This window comes from Moschus berezovskii, chromosome X (genome assembly GCF_049115385.1).
Source record: "Moschus berezovskii isolate FMDL1 chromosome X, NW_MosBer_1.0, whole genome shotgun sequence".
In the NCBI taxonomy this organism is placed as follows: Eukaryota; Metazoa; Chordata; class Mammalia; order Artiodactyla; family Moschidae; genus Moschus; species Moschus berezovskii.
The window spans coordinates 139,496,069-139,519,894 of record NC_142488.1 but is presented as its reverse complement, the minus strand read 5'-3'; the positions used below and the strand labels follow the sequence as shown (position 1 = coordinate 139,519,894).

The following is a 23,826-nucleotide window of genomic DNA, read 5'->3' as shown; positions in this document are numbered from 1 at the left end:
GGTGATGTGGCAGCCACAGTTCCGAGTCAAGAAGACAGGCATGCTGCCTGCTGCTTGCAGAAGCCTGGGTATAAAATGCCTCTTAGTTTCCGTATGAAAACAACCCTGAGAATGAGAAAGTGTTCTTTACACCGGGCTTCTTATGTAGTTGTAAGTTTATCAGTTCAGATTTTGTCTCTACATTCCATTTATGGCGGAAATATTCTGGAAAATTTGACACAACTAAATGTGCATGGAAATCAAGTATCCAGGGATCCTTTTTTCAGTCCCTCTGTATCTTTATTTATGAAAACGTTTTCAATTGAGGAGAGGGTTTGTGCTAGGAAAAGAACTCAATTCTACAGCCAAATTCATGAGTGAGACTGACACTTTAAAAATAATTTCCTTTGGGAATTCCATATGGTACATTTGGAAAGGCAAATTTTAATACTAAGTTCCTGGGGAAGTACTTATCTGAAAGGCAATGAAGAAATGAGAAGTAAACTAAACCATTAGCCTCCCAAAATAGACTATTTCTGGAAAGTATAAAGTCATACAAAGCCTTCTGGAACAATATTTATAAAATGGGCAAATTAAAAATGGAAAGGTAAAAACATATGACTCCTCCTCTCTCAGGGGGCATTTATGTACTTTTTAACCTCCCCTCTCCCAGATTCAAAGTCTAGGTTAAAGTCTGTAGGAGGGACACAGAAAATTCTCAAACCACTATCACCACAATGACCACCTCCCCACCCCGCCAATCACACACAGGGACTTTAAGCTATGTTGCTGATTAGTACTGAAATGCTAACAGTAAGTTTAAGTGGCAAGAAACAAGGCTCTTCTTCTGTGGTGTCCCATGCTTTGAATGCGAATCACATTGACAGCTAAAAGCCACTTTCAAAATCAAAAGGTCCAGTACACAGAAGAGAATTCTCTCCCTTATCCCACCCTCCTCCTCCCGGCCCAGATTATGACCCTCAGGAGTATGTCATTTCTTTCTCAATCTGGAGGAACTGAATCCAAAGATTTTCTGAAGCAGTGAGAGGGCTGAAATCTCTGCTATGAACTACACGAAAGATAAGCAAAGCAGTTATAATTCACTTTTAAACTTGAAAAAGTTTAAAGCCACCAAGGAACAGAGATTAATATTGGGGGATTATTTTAGGAACAGGCGTTCCCAAAATTTTTTTTTGCATGAAATCAAACCAAGCAGGCTTCGACTTTGATCTGAATTTCAGGACCATTCTTATAAATGGCTGCTAACATATCTATCTGTGCTGCAAGAGAGCTATTTTCACTTGAGCTCCATGGTATATAATTGAAGTCAGAGTTTTAAATCACTGGGCCATCTGTCCTTAAGCTGTCACCAATCATACATGGGGGAGCATATGTATAATGAAAATAGACTGACAAACTTTTTGAGTTTACATGCTTCTGAGTTAATTAATCCTCTGTCCCACACATTTAAGAGATTCTTCAACAGTGTGTTTGATGAATCGATTTAATCATGGGGTATGTGTGTATGTGTATGTTTTACAATGTCACTATCACAAATCCAAAGGAAACCATGCAGTTGACTTAACATTTTCACTGAAAATGAAAATAAATCATTTTAATCACATACAGAACCTAGATCTATTGGCCTCGTTTTGCTCATTTGGTTATTAATGTTGAAAATACATATTAACGTTAACAGAATAATATCTCATTTTCATCTTAATGAAGATTTATATGCATATACATCACCCTTGCATTCCACAAAGATGCTGCTGGGAACGAGTGTTTTAGCGACTGGAATCAAATTCCAACTTCAGAGATGTTTTCTCCATGTTCTCACTGACACAAAATTTGGTCTCAGTAAAGTTCAATGATTTCTCTGTGCCTAAGTTTATCTCTTTTTTGTTTTTGTTTTTAGTGTGTGTGTGTGTGTGTGTGTGTGTGTGTGATCACATAGCCCGGTTCTTTACACTAAGGTATTGGAAGAGTTTATAAATGAATATGTGCCAAAAGGCTTAAGTTGCAATAAATGAACATACAAACATGATCATATCAACAAGATAGGAATATCTTAATAAAATCGGGTTGCTGAGGCTTTTTTGGCAAAAACTGGGACAAAGCTAGTGATGCCACTAGCCTGAATCACTGGAAATACATATGAATCGTAAGAAACCATGCAATTTTACAATGCAAAGGAACTGCACCAGCCACTGTACATTAAAAGTCTTTTGAAAGACCTGATGTGCATTTAAAATTGAACGCCTACTCCCTGTAGCCCTGAAACAAATAGTAAAACAGTGAGTACAAAACTGACAAAGTCCTGCAGCATGGTCCCCCAGCAGGAAGGAACTGAAGTTTTCCCTCAAATTCTTTTTTTTTCTGTCCTTTGCAGACATGATGTATGCCTGTTTCCATAAACAAGACAGCGCATGCCCACCACTTCAGACAAAATGCCCGAGAAAACACAGAGAATGTGAAACTGTGCTTATCAGCAGATGGGTTGGAGACGACCTGGTCATCATGCCCCACATAAATGGGTGCACAGCCTTGTCAAGTGCTCCTGTGACAGCCACAGGGTTAAAGATAGTGCGCTGCACACCTGCAACTTTTGGGGAAGAAGTGAAGACTTGAGGTCCAGCGGGGTAACCCAATTTCCTCTTGTCATTGGGACAGGTGGCGAGCAAACAACAACCACAGTTTGACGCTTTTGCATGAAATTTTTTTCAGGGCACACAGGAAAAGAACAGTGAGGGAAGCTAAGGGTGTCCAAAGGCATGCTCAAGCCCCTTGGGCCCCAGGGAAGCCAGCTGTGGGGTCTGGCCAGCCCTCAGCACCCCAGGCAAGGCGCCCTGGCAGAGATCACAAGGGAAACTCCCTGCCCCTGTTGACTGCCCTGATCTGGCAATGGCATGAACTCTGCAGAAAAAGGATGGAACAGAGGGGACTTCAGGGCGGTCGTTGGGGGAGCAAGGCCTGGTCCACAGACGCAGTGCCTTCCCAACCTGTGCTCGCTCCCTCTTCTACACGGAATCCACACACTCAGAAGCAGAAAAATGAGAATTTACAGTGAGGTCCAGTCTGATTTGAAATATTCACGTACAATTCCTCGTGGCCCCAACTGAGAACCTCAGTGGTCACATCTCATCACTGGCTCTCACATCAGGACAAGTCCAAGGACTGACATTAGCAGGGTTGGAAATCCCTGAAGATCTCTCTCTCTCTCTCTCTCTCAGACACACACACACACACGGATATATAACTTGGTTCTAGACCTTCTTAATGTTTATGATCGAGAGTGACTATGTCTTGTTAACAAAAATGATCTCATATGAAATATGTTTAAGTGTTAATTCCTAAAAGCAGACATAGTCTTTTTTTATTTATTTTAATTGGAGGCTAATTACTTTACAATATTGTGGTAGTTAAGCGAACTTTTTAGCAAGAGGAAGACAAAAGTGCCCCACCCCACCCCACAGGCTGCAGAACTTGAGTTACACCTGAATGTACCTGAAGCTGGAATGTTTGTCAGAGGCTGCGCTGGGTTTGCCATTAGCCAGTCCTCTGTGTTGTAAGAAGGGGCAGGGAGGGTGACAGTGGCACCATCCGAGGCTCCCTTGGGAGGGTACCTGGTCTGGTATTCTGCCTCTATCCTCCCTTGCCTGTGCCCCGTAAGGCCGGCTTCTCTCAAACCACAGACCGTGAGCAGGAAGCAGGTTTAGGGCCGCATCTATTCAAAGTTCATTTCCAGTGCATAGTAGGCCACACACAGAAGACTGACTGCAGCGGCCTGAGCCATGGGTGTTGCCTTTATGCTCCACTCAACTGTTTGACTTTCACACAAAGACCTCTTCTCAGGGGCGCTGTTTGGGTCATTACAGAATGGGCTTGTCAGAGGGCTTTGTAATTGCAACCATAAACAAATTACTTTAGGAAAAAGACCAGAGCCACCAGCAGCCATCAAAGAGATTTGTCAAGACTGTTTCTGATCATTTTATATCAGAGATTCCCTATTAAATGGAAGAAAGAGAAGTAACTGCAGGTGAAGTGATAACCATTTTTGCAAAAGCTTTAATGTCTACAGTAAACGACACACTATAATGAGGCATGGAAGTTATTTCCACTTTAAGACCTTTAATTTCAGATGGTGAACTAGGACAAATGCTTTCTCTCTGTGAAGAGCTGAATGAAAGTTCTGGTAAAGGGGAGTCAATTCCCTGTTCCGTTTTAATTTATTTAGAAAGTCATTCTATTGCATTCAAAACAGAGGCAGCTGAGCCAGTGTTAAGAAGAACCAAAAGAGGCCTGTGAGCTATAAGTCCAGTCAACCCAGCATAGAAACATGGCAGCACAGTGCCTGCCACCTGAAGGCCCCTGACACACTAAGGAATTCAGAAGTGAACTTGATCTGTTCGGGCATTTATGCATCGTATTTTATCCCCTGGCCAAATACACCTTTCTTGTGGGAAGTAGGAGGGAGGTTGGTGGGAGGAGTTCTAAAAAGCTTATTTTTTTTTAATGCACAGATGCTTCTAGAACATCAAATGGCTCTTACAAACAACATTTTGATGAGTTAAGTGTAAATGAATAAAAAACATATGGATTACATTTCCCTCTGAACACAGAGGGATCTCAAAATTAAAGAGGGGGAAAAGGGCTTGAGGCAACATGCATTGGGTTTCCCTGAATGCAAAAGTGTTTAAAAATAGTTCTAGGCAGGCAGCAGGCCCAGAATGCATCCTGGACATTAACGGATTTTATAAGTTTGAAGAATGTGGGATAGTTAAGTTTCCCTCTTTGAAGCATCTCAGATGTAAGTTTGTTTTATATGATTTTTTCCCGTCAATGCACAAGTGTTCAGGGCATCTGGCATTGATTATGATTATTTTATTCTTAAAAAAAGTATTTAAAATAAAATAATGGCATAATTTGTTTAGACAAAACAGCCCTCAACCAGACAAAGGCTAACAGAGTAAGAAAGGTTGTTTGTATATACAGGGGAGGGTGGTGATATAGGGTATCAGGGCCATATATCTTAAGAGTTCAAGTTTCACAAAAGCCTAGAATCCGCAGCTAGCTTATGGAGGCATGCACGTCTGTGTGTGCACAGATATGTGTATATATATATGAGAGTGTAAGTACCTATATATATATATATATATATACATATACACACACATATACACAGACAGGTAAACATTATTAACTTATTTCCTTAGATAGGTCTTGAATGGCCCATTCTACTGCCATATGTGGAGTTTGTAGCCATGGACACAAGGAACAGTTCAAATCCCTCTTTGAATGTTTAAGTTCTCTTTTTATCATTTGTGCTTTCTTAAATTTGTAGTTCTTTCTACTTTGTATTATTTTCACATCTATACAACTGGAGGACAAAAAGTCACTACTAGCCAATCTGAACTGGAAATGGCTGTCAGGGATTTCACCCAAAAATGTGTTTAAAGACTGTAATATTTATTCCATGATGTGACAAACCAAGATGAAAAAGATGTGTAGGTTTTGTTTCACAGACACACAGGAAGTGAGTGGAGAAGAGGGAGATAAATATCCATTCTCCTTTGCGAAGGATGTTGACGCATCACTCCTGACCGAAGAATGGTCAACACCTTCTGTAACAAGCCTGTCAATAGCCAAATGGAGTCAGGTTCCGGCACGAAGCCAGGAATGCAAAGTGAGGAGTCTGGAAAGAGCAGCCACTAGGTTCTCTGCCTCTATTTATATAAGGTGCTGTTAAAACGCCAATAAGAGGCAACAGGAATTAATAGGCTCCATGTGTTGAGCTCACAAATGAGCCAAGAAAAATTTTAAAAGCCTATATATGTCAGTGATTCCCAATCCTTTTAATTAAAACTTTTTTTTTTTTAATTTGGACTGCTGATGCTATTTTCATGGTTTGTTGTATTTTATGTGGCAGTAATCTTCTTCATGTTTTCCTGTTCACACTTCCTCCCCCCAATCAGGCAAAACATTGTGAGCTCTCTATTTTTGAAATTTAAAGTGAATTTAAGGTGATCTGATGTAAGCATTATTTTCTGACAATTGAGAGCCTGAGATTCACAGCCAGTGCCCTCTGCTGCAGCTTTTCTCCTGAGGAATTTTAAAGCATCATAAAAACTCAGCAGTTGAAACAACCTCAGAGGTCATCTAGTTCAGCCTTTATCTAATGCTGGAATCCCCTCTACAGCATTCCTCATAAGGGTCATCTAGTCTTAGCTTAAATGCCAGACATGTATACTTCTCTACCTAAAACTCCACAAGGTAACGTCCACACAAGTGGAAAGTGACCTGACACCACATGCCATCCCTTCTCCTCCCCATCAAAGTGCAGTCATCTGTGGGGTCATTGCTCTGGACAGAGCAAAAAAGACTCTTATGCTCTTGAAATAAATGACCCACAGTCATTCTGCCTCTTGCGGGAGGGACAGACCACACCAAGCACTGCAAATATAACAGACCATGGCCCAATTACATACAATAAATTTCTTAATGGACAGGCTGTCATCTGTCATCCACACTGATACTCAAGGTGGCTCTCTGGAAGAACACAGCTGGCTCTGTTTGGTCTTATTAGCAAAATCCACACTCCAGGGCCAAGACTTGCCCAGACAAAATGGAATCTAAAGTCTCCCTAAAAGAGTATTCGTCCCAGTCAAGATGAGTCTTGAGTCTGGAATCTAAACTGAATATTTCTAAAAGGCATTTGGTAGCAAAAAACCATTCATCTTAGGATGCCCCATGAAGAGCTATGAAAAAGATGAGTGGAAAAAATCATTTTCCAATTTAGAGTCCCTTTAGCGAAAAGACTCAATACTGTACAGCTGAATTCAAAGGTTGACAATAACTCATCAATAGTTCAGTACAGGAAGTGGTTTGCTGAATACTGACAGAAAGAATGCAGTAATCAACAATTCAGTGCAATGTCATAGGGGCTAGATTTTGACTTAAGCTCCCTCTCATGCAGCAGGTGGAAATAATGAGTACTAGACATTGAAGAAATTACTCAAGGCAGTGCTGGGTCAGCCTAGCTTCCTGGCAGCCAAAAAGAAAGCCAGATGCCCTGTGCCGTGTGTTTCACCATATGATTGATGACTCGAGCCCTTTCAGAACAGTGTCTTTGGAAATGGTTTGCTGTGGCTCCAGCCAATCCACTTTGTCATGTCGATCTCCTTCACATAAATCTCCTACAGGAATCAACCAGGGCCCTGGTCCTGAAGACTGGGCAAGGAGTATCTGGTTTTGTTGTCTTAAAGAGGGCTGTAATCCCTGCAATTGGAAGGATCTTCAGATATGACCTTGGGTGCCTTGAAGAACCAATGGACCTCTGCCCAACTCTCATCCTAGTTTAAGCATTTAATGATCTGGCTCCAGGGGCCATGCACGCAATGGCCACCATAAGATCTCCAAGGTGGTGGTGGTGGTTTACTCACTCAATTGTGTCTGACTTTTGTAACTCCATGGACTATGTAGCCGGTCAGACTCCTCTGTCCATGAAATTCTCCAGGCAAGAATACTGGAGGGGGTTGACATTTCCTTCTCCAGGGGATCTCCCTGACCCAGGGACCAAAACCAGATCGCCCCACATTGCAGGCAGATTCTTTATCATCTGAGCCACCAGGGAAACCCTAAGATCCCCATAACACTTAAGATTTAACCCATTGTAAAGGTTTGGCTATGGCACATACTGCAAGGAGAGTGGGACCACTCAAGAATGTAGGGTCAGAGTGGGATGCTATTCAGATACAATCCCCATCTTGGAAGAAGACGCTCCAGCCTGCCAAGCCTGGCCACCTCCACTCCACATATCTATACAGGGACAACCATGAGTCCCTGCAGGCCGTTATCTGCGTACTAGAATGTTCCACCCTGGGAAATGAGAACACAGTGAACACAGGAGGGCTGCCCTCAGACCCAGGAGGGCTGACGTGAGCCAAGGCAATGATACGTCCTCTGTGTGGCCTTCAGGGAAGAACTAGAACCAAGGGCTGGAAACTTGAGAGGCCTTCTCACACTGATGATGGAACGTATAGCTGAACTGCCCAGATAGGAAATAACTGGCTGCCTTGAGAGGAGGTTTTATTCTCCTCCCATTTTCTGGTTTGCTTTTTGGGCTGGCAGAAGCTGGGTAAGCACTGCTAGGGAGAGCAAGGGAAGGGCATGGCCAGGGAGCTGGCCAAGGCCCCCGCCGAGGCCCCATTCCCCTGAAGGTCTGAAGCTCTAAGACAAGCGCAGGGACATGGATCTGGGAGCAAGTGTTCCAGAGAAGCAGATGCACCTCTGCTCTCCCTCCACCATCACACAACTCTAAGGAGTTCACGTTGATTCATGAAAACTGATCCTATTTCTCTTTAGATTTTTATACTTTTTCCAATTCTTACAATTCAGGTTTTAAATGGGAGATTATCATTATGGAAAAAAAAAAAACTGAGGCACACAGAGAGCCTTAATTCTCCCCTTAATTGTCATGGAAGAAGGCTTCAACACCCATTGTCTATTTAGGAAAATTCTGCCTTATTATTAAACTCCAGCAACACCAACAAGTGTGGCTTAATTTGCCAAGGCAAAATGGCTAGAATTTCCAATGTCTTTCCATTTCATTGAAAATGAAGGTCTAATAATTTGACAATTTAAATTCAAGATGCCTTCTTGGATTTTTAAAACTGATGGAACATAAATCTCCATTAGCCACAAGAGTTTTGGACCTGAAACTTGGAATTCATTGAAACAGCTTGTAAGATATTAAAGGCTTCTGTCCCCAGAATATGTTCTTTTTTCTTTTTTTCCAGTGAGGAAACAGAGCGATTTCTCTATTACTCTTTCAAAACAAGCTTACAAAATGTAAAAACTGCTTCTTTTTCCTCTGGAAAAAAAAAAGGTTCCTTTTGTCAAATCTTCTCATTCAGTGTCGGCTGCCTCATTCACGACAACCTTTTAAACATTCCCCTCATAAAATGCATAAATAGTCTTCAGGAGAAATTAGTTAAATGGCTCCCAGAAAGCATTGTTGTTTTTCCCCTTTCGAAAAACTGCCGTAAGTATCCCAGCTCACTAATAAAGGGTAAACAAGTCTGAAAATTTATCACATATAACAGATATGATTAAAAGGAAGACAATGAGGAGGTCAGTGACACTCATGCGATGGGCAGTCCTGTTCTCCATGCATTAGACCTACTCAATGAAGGGAATAAAACTGCTAAAGCCATTCATAGGAATAAATGTCAGGAATCCAAAAGGCAGAGACCGAAGGGGAGGTGACAGAGCACTAAGGAGTCAAAACTAACATCGGACTTCTCCAGGTCTATTAAGGGAGAGAAGCCCAGAGTCACAGGAGAGGCAGAGTGAGTTAAAGGATCGACAGTATACAGGCCCATTCAAGGCGAAACTACCCCACCCCCAGCCACACCACCAACATGGCTGGAACTCCTTTTGAGAAAAAAGTAACATCAGAACTTTATTCAGGAAATCCAGGTGCTGGAACGCATTTGAACAAACACGAATTCACAAATCTCCATTTCATGACCTAGCAGCCATACCATCCCACACAGCCCACAAGGTGAGGCCTGAGTTCACAAGTGAGACTGCGACACATTTCAAATTTTCATAGCATGTGGGGAATAAAAGGAAAGAGGAGACTGCGGAAAGCTGGAAAAGTAGCCCTAACACTGGCATTGTCCCTTTGCTTCTGTTTTTGGCAACTTTTTGTTACCAGTATTTACACCTCTGCAGTTTTCTGGGTTTTTGTCATTGTTGGTGTTAAATGAATGTGTGTCCATGAAATAATAAAAGCCACAGGAACCCCCGATAACTTGGACCATATCTGAGGAGTCATGTAGGCACATTCACTGTTACTCTTCCCCTTTCTAATTCCTATGAACAACAGAAAAAACAAAATTAACTAATTAAAGCTCAATGAAGATTTACGAGGGGACTTGTTTCCCACCTTCTGCCCCTGTAGCTGGGTGAGGCAGCTTAACTAAAACATCTCTGAGAAATGCCATGAGCCATGAAGTTTCTGACTCGTGTATCATTTATGATACCCCTGGGGAGCGGGCCTGCCTAAGAAAACCGAGGCCCGGCACCCCATAAGGTTCTCATTACAAATAGGAATGTGCCAAGCCAGATGCACTGGGGGTTGTCAAGCTTTGCAAACTCTCCCCACCAAAAAACTCATAAATTTTGCAGAATATATTGCTTTTCCTTGGATTTTTATGATTATGTTCAATTTCAAGAAACTTACCCCATACTTCATCATTTGCCTTCATTTTTTAAGAGTTATTTGACATCCACAGAGTTCTATGGGCTTTTTACTAATCGTGTTTTTTAAATCTTAAAAATATAAACCTACATATTTCCAGCCAGCCATGAATTTAAAACCTCCCCCGCCACCTTCCAATGTTGGTGTGCAATTGCAGGCTGAGCAGATTTCAAAGTATTTTCTACCGAACAAACTCACCTTCCCATCTTCCATGGACATAATGAACCCAAAGAAAGATGACAATAACAGTGATCAGAGTGTACGAGGTAGTCACATCTCGGGCAATAAAACTGGATGGTGGAGGTAACGTTGTGAGGCATTCACAGCCCAAGGAAAAGACTCCCCAGTCCAAGGGTCAAGGGTACAGGCATAACTGGTGGACTAGAGTTGGTCTGGGCACCTAGGCAAAGTTTGGTGTACTCCCACATTTTAACATGGTAAAGTGAATTTTAGGGATTTTAGTGCTTATTTTACTAAGTTTACTTTTCATAATGCATATTTCAGATTTGAATACTTAACCAGTCTCAAATTGGTTACCAACTTAAAATGCAATCTTTCAGCTGATTGTGTATTAAGAGCAGCAATGTCTATAAACATTGTGTATCTCACTGTAGCAATGGCAGTTCTTAATGCTACACCCAAAGCAGTAAGCCTTCTTTACACTCCCAGAAAACCCAGGGTCAGGGCAAGGCCTACATGATCCAGTCTCCTCTGATGAGATATGTAAAGATCCCACTCTACTACAAATGTTCAGGATAGGAAGACACTAGGGAGCCAGATGTGGTCCTGTGCTAAATCAGATTATGAGAAGCAGACAAAATCACAACTTTATTCAATGTGTCATTTATCCTGGGTGACTAATGCATTATTTGTATGAAGTTAAAATTGAGCTTTGAGAAACTACGAAATAAATCAAATGCCCTACTTTATGTAATTTTAACAGACAGATCCCATTTGGATTCTACTATGCGTAGCTGTTGGTTAAAATTATTGACCAGTATCCCTATAAATTAATCAGCTGAGGTAATACTAGTGCTGCTGTCACCATTTGCTACTAATCTACAGTTAGAATTCACTTTAACTTCTCAAGCCTCTTGAGATAGGTTCATCACATTTTAATTTTTTGTTCAAAATATATGAGTAACTGCAACTATTTACAAAAGCCTGTATGGTATAAGTCTGTCATGGGTGTCATTTTTCAATGGCAGTAGAGTGTGCATTGGCATTTCATTGTAATTTCAGGGTAAAATGCTAATCAGAATCCAGCCATAACGGTCTTCATCATTCTTGATAGATCACAAGGATATCTTGATAGAAATCCCTCACAGTCTGAATATACGTGCACCATTTAAGTTTAAACTGTTTTAGAATTGCAAAAATCTAATGGGCCAAAATGTCTAATTATACCAAAAGGGATATAGTTAATATTTAGCAGTTCACCTTTTTTTTTAAAGACTGTCATGGTTCTTGCATTCCTCCTGGATTGTTAATACTTGGATATGTTTCATTTCTGATATGAGACCTAATTTATTAAAAACTCATAAGTACCTACAATTTCTCCTCAAAATATGTACCTTAATGTCAAGTTAATTTAACTGTGTACTTTATCTCTACAAAAATGTCCTAGATTTCTTTAACGCCTTTTACCTTTCTTTCTTGACTTGAATCTCGTGACCTTTAAATATATACTGCAAAAACAATAAATAACATTTAGAGGGTCTCCCCCCTAAGATTAATTTTAATTAATCTTGAAGTTTGAAGTTACCCATGAACTCTGAGACAGCTGATGTCCAACTCTTTGACAGCAGCGAGAAAAAACATCTATCTTCTGGGGGTGCTTGCTCAATAAGGTGATGTGTGTAAAACATGGAACACAGTGCTTGGCAATACGCTACTTCTCTTATGCTTACTCAAACCATCTTACAGAGTGCTGCAAAATGAACACACAGGGAAACGTTCCTGCACATCCTTAAGATGAAATTGCAATCTGAATCCTTCAGAGGCATAAATAGAAAATGTGTTTGGTCTAAAAATATGTTGCACATTGCATGTGTGTTTAGTCGCTCAGTCATATCCAACTCTTTGTGACCCCATGGACAGTAGCCCACCAGGCTCCTCTGTCCATGGGATTCTCCAGGCAAAAATACTGTAGCGGACTGCCATTTCCTCCACCAGGTGATCTTCCCAACCAAGGGAAGATCCCAATCCATATCTCCTGCATCTCCTGCACTGGCAGGCAGATTCTTTACAACTGCACCACCTGGGAAGCCCCAAATACGTTCAGTTTGGTTCAGTCGCTCAGTCATGTCCGACTCTTTGTGACCCCATGAATCATAGCACGCCAGGCCTCCCTGTCCATCACCAACTCCTGGAGTCCACTCAAACATTAGGAAAATCCAAATCAAAGATTAGCCTCCAAAGCAGGAGCTGTTTTTAAAAGAGTGATATAAACACATTGTAAATTTCAGTTTTCTAATAAAAAAATAAAATTTAAAAATAAATAAAAGTGGGGAAAAATATTGAGCAAATGTTGAAGGCATGTTCTTCTACCACACCTCCCCTACTTTGAACTAGAGGAAAGCCTCATTCCAGTGACAATAACAATTTAAGACACCTTTAAAAAAAAAAGTTCGCAAAATTACCCTCACGGTATTGTTGTAGGTACTAAATGTAGGTATACCTCGCAGAAAGAAAATGCTATGCGTAACCATCTAAAATCACAAAACTGGTAAGTTTAGGGTTGTTAGGAGCGATTACTATCATCAACAAAGAATTCCCCGCAGGATTTCTGGCAAGCAAGATGCACATAGAGACTGACTTTATAAAACTTTAATAAGCATGCTGTTTCAGGAACATATCTACCTGTACTGGCCTGTCTGACCACCGTGATTTTAGCTCTGCGGATTTCAGTCTGCACCTCCCAGCTCTGCTCACAAAGCTGATCATACAAAGCATTAAGTAGGTTACTGTATATCAAACCATTCACTGATTTAGCCAAAAATAACTGAGCACCTACTGTGTGTCACTGTTCTAAGCAGTGAAGCTGCAGTAGTAAATCATACCACCCCCAGAAAGACTCCACCTTCAAGGAGCCCATATTGAATGCATCTTCCTCCCAAGCACTGAATCTCATGCTTACACCAAAGAGGAGCAGAATCGAGTGTCTCTTGCTGGAGTAGATATCAGGCCAGTTAGAGCTTGTATATGGTTACGGATGAAAACCCTATGCTGGCTTGTAAATACTAAAGAAGGGTGACAAAGGCCTCATCAGCCTCGTCCGCTGCCAAGCCCCACAGCACACAGGGCTTGCCACTACTTTAGCATCTCTGCCAGGGTATTATCATGGGCAAGCAGCGCAGTGAAGGATTCACACAGCCTGTGTGTTCATTTCAGCTCTGCAGCCCTCTCAGTTGCTGAACCTCTCTGTCCCAGATTCCCTGCCCTGCAAAATGGGGAACTCAGAGAACACAAACCAGAGCTTGTCACAGAGAAAATGTTAGCTCTGATTATTATTTTCACTCACTATTATTAATACAACTTATTATGATGGCTTCCCACCTAGACATAATATTTGGAAAACCTAGTGCAATGACTGAGTGACTCAGATAAGCGAACGATGGTGCACCTTGGATTGGCTTCATTAGGCTATTACTCTGGGCCAGACACTAACTAGGATTACATCAATAAAAGACATGCTCTCATCCCTCAAAACAACTCAGGTGCACTGGAAATCTGGTCAGGCAGCATGGCAGCTCAGAGGAGGGGTGTCTAACCCAACGGGGCAAGAGTATGTGAGTTTAGGAACAGAGAGGCAGGAGAATTAAAGCCAGTGGCTTCTCCAAGACAGAGCTCAGATTTGAAGGAGGAGACAGCCAGGCAACGAATTATTTGGTGGCCAAACAATTCATTATAAACATAGATATAAATGCCAATCAGATGGTACCAAGGCACCAACTTACCCTTTAGGGGAAAAAAAAAAAGGCAAAAGGAAAAACATCAATACACACCTTTCAGAAAAATAAGCTAATAATTTTTTCAAAAGAAAAAGAACAAAAGAACAAATATATCTGGGTACATCTCAAGAGCCACAATATATGCATCTTCCAAAAATAGCTACTTTGCCAGCAATGGTGCCAATTGACAAACATTTGTTTCAACTGATTCAGGAAAACAAACTTTCATTTGGTATTTCTTTGAAGAATGCTTGCATCAATATTTACTTAATTCAGACAGTTAAATAATTGTCCAGAATTTTGTGCTTATCTCACAGCCAATGGTGGTCAGTGGGTGATGTCAATACTCTGTTCACATAGCAAAACATAACTTCAGCAATTATATGATGACTGTGAGTGACTATCCAACCAGATACCTGTGGGTCCAAAGACAACTGTTGAAGAGCAAGTGTTGGCTGCTCTTGGTCTTCTAAACAGCCCACATTTCTGGTTTTCCATTTCACTCTTGGCCTTGAGGAAGACTGTTTCTCCTCCTCTAGCCCACAGTCTTTCTCTCTAAATTCCTACTTTACTTATATCCATGTCATACTATTTCCCCCAAACTAGTTCTACAATCCAACGTCAAGTCAGTGGGGCCAGAGGTCACCTTTTACATTCCTTTCCTCTCCCCCTAAGAGTGACTGCCTAGCAAAGCACTGGGCACAGAGCTGGTACACGAAGCAAACACCTCTGCTGTGCATGCCAAGTCGCTTCAGTCACATCCAACTCTTTGCAACCCTATGGACTGCAGCCCACCAGGCTCCTCTGTCCATGGGATTCTCTAGGCATGAATATTGAAGTGAGTTGCCATTTCTTCCTCCAAGGGATCTCCCCAACCCAGGGATTGAACCCAAGTCTCTTATGTCTCCTGAAGTAGCAGACAGGTTCTTTACCACTAGCACCACCCGGGAAACCCCGGAAACTGTTCTGGAGAGAGTGACAAATACTGAACCAGGGCACAAGGGCTCCAGACCCGACCCAACAATGTCACGTGTGGACTATACCTCCTTGGGCAAGTTGTTTCCCCATCCTTGGCCTCAGTCTCCTCATCTGTATGATGAAGAGGCTGAACCAGATGATGGTGAAGCCCTCCAGTCTTAAAACATTAGGTTCGAGGAATTGATTAATATCTACACACCCAAGCCAAAACTTCTGCCAGCAAATAAGTAATGGCTAATGATGAGACCTCTCCAGAATTCCATGGCACTTCATCAGAAACATCCATCAAGCTGGAATTTAGTTACTGTGGCTGTACCGACCTGGTGTGAAACCACCAATCCCTTTGGAAAATTAATTTATTAAAAAAATTCATTGACTGACATCCTGGAGGGAGAAATAAAGCCTCTGCAATTGCATTTCTCATTGTTCAGCAGACAGTTAGGTCATCCTGTACATATTGCCACAGTCAGAAGGTTAAACTGTCCTCAAAACCCACTCCTTCCAGTGGGGTGGTTTGATCAAATCATACTAGAGACCCAAAGACCAAGGAGACGTCAGACTCCTAAGAAAGTTCTCCTGGTGACTGTTAAAGCCCAGGCTGTAACTGTTGCACCACTACAAGATGAGTAGGATTTTATTTTTTACTCATATGAAAAAGAGACCATTTCAATGCTATTGACAGGAGATATGTGGCCTCCAAAACACAAAATTCGGATTCCAGAAATAGGGTTTCATCAACACCACCATACATACCTGCTATTAAGACATGGTTTTCACTGAAGCTGGTCGATGATACAGACAACTGTTATTTAGAAATCTAAGGAAACAAACCACTCTTTATGGGACGGAAGTGATGTGTTTCTTCTTTTCCTTTTCTCCAGTAAAATGAACATTGAAAAAATAAACAGATGAGAGATTTCAAGTTTCCTTAGCTATTTCCCAGTGTGTGGCCTTTACACCTTCCAAGACCAGCACACGCCTATCAAATAACCACATCAAAGATAATTTTCAATCACTGACTGATTTTCTCTTCCAAATGAAGCAAAATGCACAGGTATATGAAAAATAGCATTCCATAAACTAAGCAATCCATAATCAAAATCAGATTCTAGCTGGAGGGCTAGTGTCAGCTCCGCTTAAATCATGCCATTTTATTTAAGCACTCAGATAATTTTTCTCAGCTCAGTAAGTAGGTGGATATTAGCAGCTAAGGTCATCGAAAAGATTTACCTTAAAATAAATTCAACAATTCAGAGCATTGCCCTCTCCATGGTATAAAGTGTGCCTCGCTTTGAACATGCATATAAAATTTCATTAAAGTGCAACATAAAAGTTTTACATTAGAGGAACCCAGTGCTGGACCTTTGTTTAACAGTCATGATAATTTATGGCGTGGATCTGCTACAGTTAAGTAGAAAAACAGCCTTCTCATGATGAAATACAAGTCATAAAGGCTGAAACTCAAGGAAAGCTGGAGGAATCCCAAGCCTCCGATCAGTCAATTCTTCTTCAGATTTTTATCACACATTCTTCTTTAACGTTCTCCACACAGATTGAGACACAATACAGTCCTGGACCCTCAACCTTCAAAGCTGGAGTTTGCAGTTCTAAGCATATTTTAGAATTCATAGGAATCTGGTTTTATTTTTTTAAGCACACGGGTAAGTAACAGGGGTTCTAATTTTGCCTTTTCCTATTAAGCATTTTTTGGGTTACCATCATTCTTTCTCATTCCTTTCCTCAAAGGAGATCAGACTGGCTAAGAGACTTTCGAAAAATTACAAAACAGTTAAAACACTATCGAACAGGTAGACGGGTGGTATTACTACCAGGATTTTTGCAACTATCTTTGAAAGACAGGAGTATTTGCATAGACCACTCTTGGAGCTTGGTGGGGTTCTCGTGTTAACAGATGTTTCTTGAGCACCTGTAATGGAAAAGGCACTGTCCGAGATGATGTGAGAGGGCGTGTGAATATTTAAACACAAATGACTTAATGCAACAGTAGTGACACAGTGAAAAGAACAATAAACACAAATCCTAAGACCATCCACACACTGCGAAAACTTAGGCAAGTCAGTTAACCTTTCTGAACTATGATTTTCGCCATCTACAAAATGAAGCCAGTAAGACCAGTCATGGCAAACCCACAAGGTTATTGTGAGGATCAAATCACATGACAGATGTGGTAAGTTATAAAGCTTTAAATGCTATCTACCCCTTACACCTAGCTTTGAGGCTCCCAATTAACTAGACAGATATACAGTCTTCTTTAAGTTCAAGTACTGAATCTTCAAAATTAGGGTATTTGAATTTAGATAGACAGTTCTCAAGGATTTGAGTTTTGCCATATATATATGGAAAATGACATATATATGACATACTATACATATATGAAAGGAAAATTACAATATACATATATTATAATATGCTATTCATACCTTCTCATTAAAGAAGCATCCATAAAAAAGTGCTAAGAGGTTGTATCATTACATAAAATGCTCCTTATTTGATTAAAAGAAAAAAGCAGAGTTCCATGACTAGTTGATTATATGGTCATTACACAGAATTATTTTTACACAAGCATAACATACACAATCCGTTTGTTTCAGTGAGAGTCAAATGCTCCAGCTCACCCAGTAACAATAAATATTAGGCGATAATAATAATAAAAAACAGGCAATGAGGGTGTGTGGAAAGGCAATTAAGCTGGAAAGTGGGAGATGTGGATTTCTGATCCAGCCCTACCATTGATACAAATCAGGCTGTGTGAACTTAGGTGAGTCAAACAACCTATCTAGGGCTGTTCATTCATCTGAAAAATGGGAAGAACACCTGCACATTCTGATGCACAATGATGGAAAGAGATGATGTACGAGGAAAGATGGCACCTGTTGGAAAGGCTCAGACAAGATGTCAGTTGCTGATGCAGACTCGAGGATCAGCTCCATCTAGGCTGGAATCTGAACTGCATAACTGAGGAGCCAGTACTTCCATTTCTTCATCTAAAAATGGAGGTCATATTAGGACCCATCTTATAAAGTTGTCTAAAGGATTAAGTAAAATTGAGTATTTAAAGCACTAGCTACTCAGTAATGTTTGGGGCACTGAGTAGATACCCAAATAACAGCAACAATGATGATGATGTGACTTATCACATACATGGGTGAAACACACACACACTCCTCAAAAAGGTTTCCCCAGATTGTGGTCTGGAGTTCTTATATCAACAATAAACTTCTTTCCATTCTCAGTAAACAAGTTTTTAAATCTCTTTCTTTATCCCACAGGAATCAGAAGAAAACAAAATTAAGAGTGAAAAATGTACTCACTGTACCAATTGTTTTGTCTACGTGACAAGCTCATCAAGTATGTGGTGGCTTCCCTTTCTGAGGTACAACCTACAGCTATAAGCTCATGGGAGTACAGTTCCTAGTTTGTTCCAGAGATGGCCATTTTATTGGGCTTTTATGATTTTTTCAATTGTGTTAAATATGTGCAGGTTCTGCATGCAAGCAATAGTCTTAGCTAAGAATAATGAATGGGCATGAAATAAAGGTTCAGCACATTAAAACCATTTCTATTCAAGAATAATTAGTGTGTTTAAATACAATATAATTTTTATCCATCTACAACATGCTTAAATGTTTGGAATCTCGTTTATGTCTATAATGACAGATTCATATTTGAGGCAGTCATTTTCAATCTTGATTTGTATATTTTAGACTTGTTAAATGCTTGACTGAATCATTAGCAAAACAATTCATGTATCATTAAACTGATTTCTAACATGAGATAATTTTCTTCCTTGTCCAACAGACATGGCTTTTAAGATTTACAGAGATAGCATTTATTCTTTGGGCGGTTTCAGCCGGGTGTAGAGCAGACCTTATCAGTAGCTAATTTCACCACCTTGAGTCTTACTCCCCACCCCCCACCCCCATACACTCAAGCTCAAGCGGTTTTCAGAATGAAAGCTCAGACACACTGGAGAATGAATATTGTACCAGCAAGAAAAAAGAGACCACTGACTGTCTCCCTTTCAATGGAAAACAAACAGAGGGGAAGGGGGAAAGATAAATGGATGGAGGTAGAGAAAGAGAAACCTGGCGACCTGCGGGCCTTGGTCAGAGCAAGATCCAGGGGTTCCCCCTCGGCCCCCTCCACATTCCCGCCAACCCCAGGTAGAGGCAGGCTGCCTTCTCAGCCTCTCCCTGACATTCCCATTCACCAACAGGCCTCTGCCACTCTTCCAGAGGATCGAAGAGAAGGAGGCCTCCCAGATCTGTGCATGCAGAACGGGCGGAGGCAGCCGGGCTGCCGCCGTGCATGGGCCATGCCCAGCTGAAGCTGAAACGGTTCACTTTTGTCTGGAGAGCAGGGTCCCCGTCTCCCACAAGGCTGAGGGAACCTGAGCAAAGTGGGGGCCGCTGGGGCAGTGGATGAGGGGGAGAGGAGGAGAAGCCTGGCCCGCACATAGCCCCTTCCCAGCCTCAACAGCCCCACACAGAACTTTGAACTTTCTATTTATCTAACAGTTTAGTGAGTTTAACTCTCTTCCTGTATAACTGCCCATTTGCAAGCTTGCCTATAATTAGGCTACTTGTGAGATATCACATAAAAACTATAAACCACGGATGCTGGCCTCTGTCCTTCACAGGCAGAAAGTCGGCCACTGTCATCCTGGCTTAACTACAATTGTCATCAAGCTTTGGAACATGGTGATTTTACTCTCACAGTGATTTGCTTTTCCATTTTTATTTTTCAGTGTGAGTCCCTTCTTGTATCTTTCTTCCCTTCTTTCCTTCCTTCTGTCTTTCTTTTCCAATAATAAAATGATGATAAGCACCCCTGCAAAGAACCTCGGCCTGTCACAAAGCAACATCTCATCAATACGGGAGGGGTGCCTGCCTATAGAAAGGCTGGACACTTGGCAGGCCCTCAGATCCTGCTGGTAAAGGAGTCCAAATCTAGCCACGTGATCTCCAGACACCTCAAGAATTCATTTACTGGGTTAGCAAGGCAAGTGTAGGCAATGATTTAAATGATCAAATTTGATTAGTTTTTCCTTTATCCTTTTTTAACTTTTTAAGAGCAAGTGGTATCTTTGGTGCACAGAGCCATCTGCACCTTCCTCTTTTTCACAGAATGGTTCATATTAAATTCAGACACAGGTGAACACTGCTCATTCACCCAGAAATCTTCAAGAATGAGAGCTTTGGCCCTTTAATCGAGTCGAGAGCATGACCCATTAAGAGATTCTTGCCCTGTGTGAAGTCAAGGGCTCTGTTTCGTTAGCTCCGAGTACTCTTAGCTGCTCAGGCTGGGAAGTGTCACCCATGCTTCCTCCTGCCCACTTGCATTCCTCCCGAGGAATGTGGATATTTCTAAATGGGCACACACTTTTTGTTTACTATAGTCTAGTGTCTGTAAGTGACATGTATGCCTGTTTCTGTAAAATCTTTCTCCATTAGGTCTTGGAAGATGAGTTCGTATTTTAGCTGGCCTGATCTGGTTATGTGAGACATATAGGGTTGCGGTAGAGATGGCTCATAGTTCTCTGTTCCACAAGTGAATGCTGAGAAGAGGTCCAATGGAAATGAGATCCTTAACTTGGCTGGTGCCTTTTTCTTCCTAGGCCTCCTTCGGAGGTTTGGGGTGGGGAGCAGTGGATGCCATCACTCTAACTCCCCAGGAGGGGAAATAAACATGTAATGAACATGCCATTGCCATGCTCTGGATGTGCAAGAGAGTTTGGAAAGGTACAGACTTTCATTCAAGGCAAGCTCTTTAGTTCACCCACTATTCACATTTCTGTTCTTTTTCTCTGTGGGGGTACACAACACACAGATGCACAACCGCAGCATTAAAAATGTTTACAAACAGATGTAGAAGGACGCTTGCCCCTCACAATCGAAGGAGAAATTTTCCTGGAACGTGTGCGCAGAGGGAAAAGGCTGGCTGATTTATGCAGACATGTTATACTAATTCATCAGTATTCACATAATATCCACGGAGTGTCTGAGTCCACATGTTTCTTAACTGATGTGGCACAGTTAGGCATCTAGAGGAAATCAGGTTTTGCATTTTCCTTAATATAATAAAAGATAAAGGGAGAGAGATGTATTCTTCTGAAAAGACAAATCAAAAGAGCCCACCCCTTTAAATATGCAACTGCATGTGCCTAAGATTAAACTGAAATTAAAATAGTATAATAAACATGTTTTTAAAAACCTAATACATTGTATATATGTTTAACATTTGAACTACACCCACAAAATCAAATATAACAACGTCTGTTAAATTCATGATGTTACCCACACCGTATATTAGGCAAACTGTATGTAAATAGTAATGCTGTGGTTATCAGGTGCCCGCAAAATAAATTAGTGAAACAGAGTAAAGGCTGTGTGCAGCAGCGTAATATTTAATGAAGCAGTAATTTTATTGTGATCTTTACTTTTAAATAACAACAGCATGGTTATTAAAAATTGCAACGTGTTCTTCTGCAAAGCTGATAAAATCCTGCATGGTATCAAAAATGCCTTATAGATTAATACTGATACAGCGTAATTTGTGGCTTCAAGGATTTACCCGGAATTGCTGTAAAATAAAATGTTTTTAAATTCTGGTTATCTTGGATTTTCAACTAAAGGAGTCATGATTGGCATAATGAAGCTATTGGCTAAGAGGGTGACCCTTTTCTAAAGAAGGAAATTGCCTAAAATATCACATCAGCGAGGGAAATCCTTGTAAAAATACACAGCATTCAGAGTCAACGGCTGCCAGGAGTTTAACGTTGCAAAAGATTTCGCACTGCCGGTTGGTACTATAGATTATTCCAACTCCCTTTAAAAAACCAATAGCGAAGAGTGCAATTTCAAGTCGCTACCGCCGTGCCTTCCCCTCATCTAATTCCGTAGGCTGTGGGGGCAAACTGATACGAGAAAATGTTATGACAAATGAACAGTGATAACGTTGGTGCAGGAGGTGAGGCTTTTGTAAAAGTTAATAGATATGTGCATCGCTGTTGATGCACGCGCGCGCGCACAGCACGCAGAGTAACAACTTTGCAGCTCTCAGGCACCTCTGCACCGTCTTTCACAGAGAGCCCTCTCGGCGACAAGTTGACGGTATTTGGGGAAGAGCTGACTAAACCTTTGAATCCGAACTGGGTGCTCGTGACACAAATGGGGGGCTGCCTCCCAGTGGGGGGGTGCGGATAGGACCCAAGGGTTAATGAAATGTGCGTTAACTTCGGAGCGGCCAACTTTAGGGGCCAACTTCAAAACCCCGCAGTACTGAAAGTCAACGCCGCAGTCGGCCCGGACCCCGGGGTCCCCGGCGCAGTGGTTCCCGAAGCCGCCGCCAGGCTCCCGATTGCGAGCGGGTGGAAGGGAAGGTGTGCGCGCCGCGCCGCGCGGGGACCGAGGTGGCGGCGGAGGCGGTGGCTGCCGGGGACGCGGAGGGCCGCCGGTGGCACCTGGCCGCTGCCTGTCCTCCCGCGACCCGCCGCCAGCGTCGGGCACCTGGGAAAGTTGGGGGCATTTCGAGCGGCAGCATCCGGTGCGCTGGGAGGCCGCCGGGCCAGCTGTTCGGGGAGAAAATCCCGGGCGGAGGTCGCGTGGCTCAGACCCCGGACAGCAGCGCATCCGATTTGAGCCAAACGCAACTCTTCGGACTTGGAGTGCAAAGCGACGCCTTCCGGACCCGCATTCCTCCCTCATCCGCACCTGCCCCCACCCGGGCAGCCGACCGATGAGTCGCGGCGGACCGGGCCAGAGGTGGCCGAGAGCAAGTGGGAGGGCGTCCGGGGCGCCCCCACCAACCCCCGGCTCCTCTTAACAAAGGCGCAAAACCGAGCCCCAGCGCGGGGAACCGCGCAGCAAAGGAGAAGGCAAAAAGCAACACCTACCACTGCTGCTCCAGGTCCCAGTCCCTGAAAAAGTCGAATAGATCCATAGCGGCCGGGCGGCGGCGGCGGCAGGCGGGCGTCAGTGCCTGCTCGCGGCGGGTCTCGCGGCTCTCGGCGCGGCTGGCGCGCTGCTCTCGGCAGTCCGGCTCTCCGGCCCTCCTGCCTGGCTAAAAGTGACCGGGCCGCATCGGCGGCGAGGGCGGGCGCCGGAGGTGCCGGGTCCTGAGCTTCGGGGCGGCGGCGGCGGCGGGCGGGCAAGTGCCTGACCGCCCGCTCGGGTCTGCTCGGTCCGCGGCTGCCCGCGCGCCTAGCGCCCCGACGCTGCGGCGGCAGGCGCGGCTGGCTCGGGCCGGCGGGGCCGCCCGCCTGGCGGGCTGCTGGCTGGCTGGCGGCGGCGGCGGCGGCAGGGGCGGCCGGGGCAGCGGCGGCGGCTGCACAGGCGGCGGCGGCGGCGGCGGCCGCGGCAGCATCACACACTTACACACTCACAGGGGGCGGAGCCTGGACAGCCCGAAGCCGCGACATGGAGCCGGCGTTATCATCCCCGGATCTGGCAGGGGCTCGCCCCGCCCGTCCGGGCCGCCCGGGACCCCCCTCTGTCAAAATCAGCTGGTGGGAGCAGCCGCAGACCTGGGGACTCGCGCCCCGGGGCCCGGGCCGGAGGGGCAGCTGCACTGAGGCGGGCGGGGGCCCGGCGGGGCCAGGCGGCCGGCTTCCGGAAGGAGACCCTCTCT

General features: G+C 43.2%; 1 protein-coding gene across 5 annotated transcripts in view; it reads right to left on the bottom strand.

Annotated features, from left to right (window-relative positions):
* The window catches only part of AFF2 (ALF transcription elongation factor 2), a 577,381-nt gene extending 553,978 nt beyond the window's left edge, over positions 1–23,403 (bottom strand). For 4 of the 5 annotated variants that reach the window (XM_055438074.2, XM_055438073.2, XM_055438075.2 and 1 more), the window contains exon 1: positions 23,093–23,402. In XM_055438074.2, coding sequence (XP_055294049.2) covers positions 23,093–23,139 — 47 coding nt within the window. In that variant the 5' untranslated portion in view covers positions 23,140–23,402. Of the gene's footprint in view, positions 1–23,092 lie in introns of all 5 variants that reach the window. The other variant, XM_055438072.2, reaches the window with a different exon arrangement.
* Between the last annotated feature and the right edge of the window lie 423 nt (positions 23,404–23,826).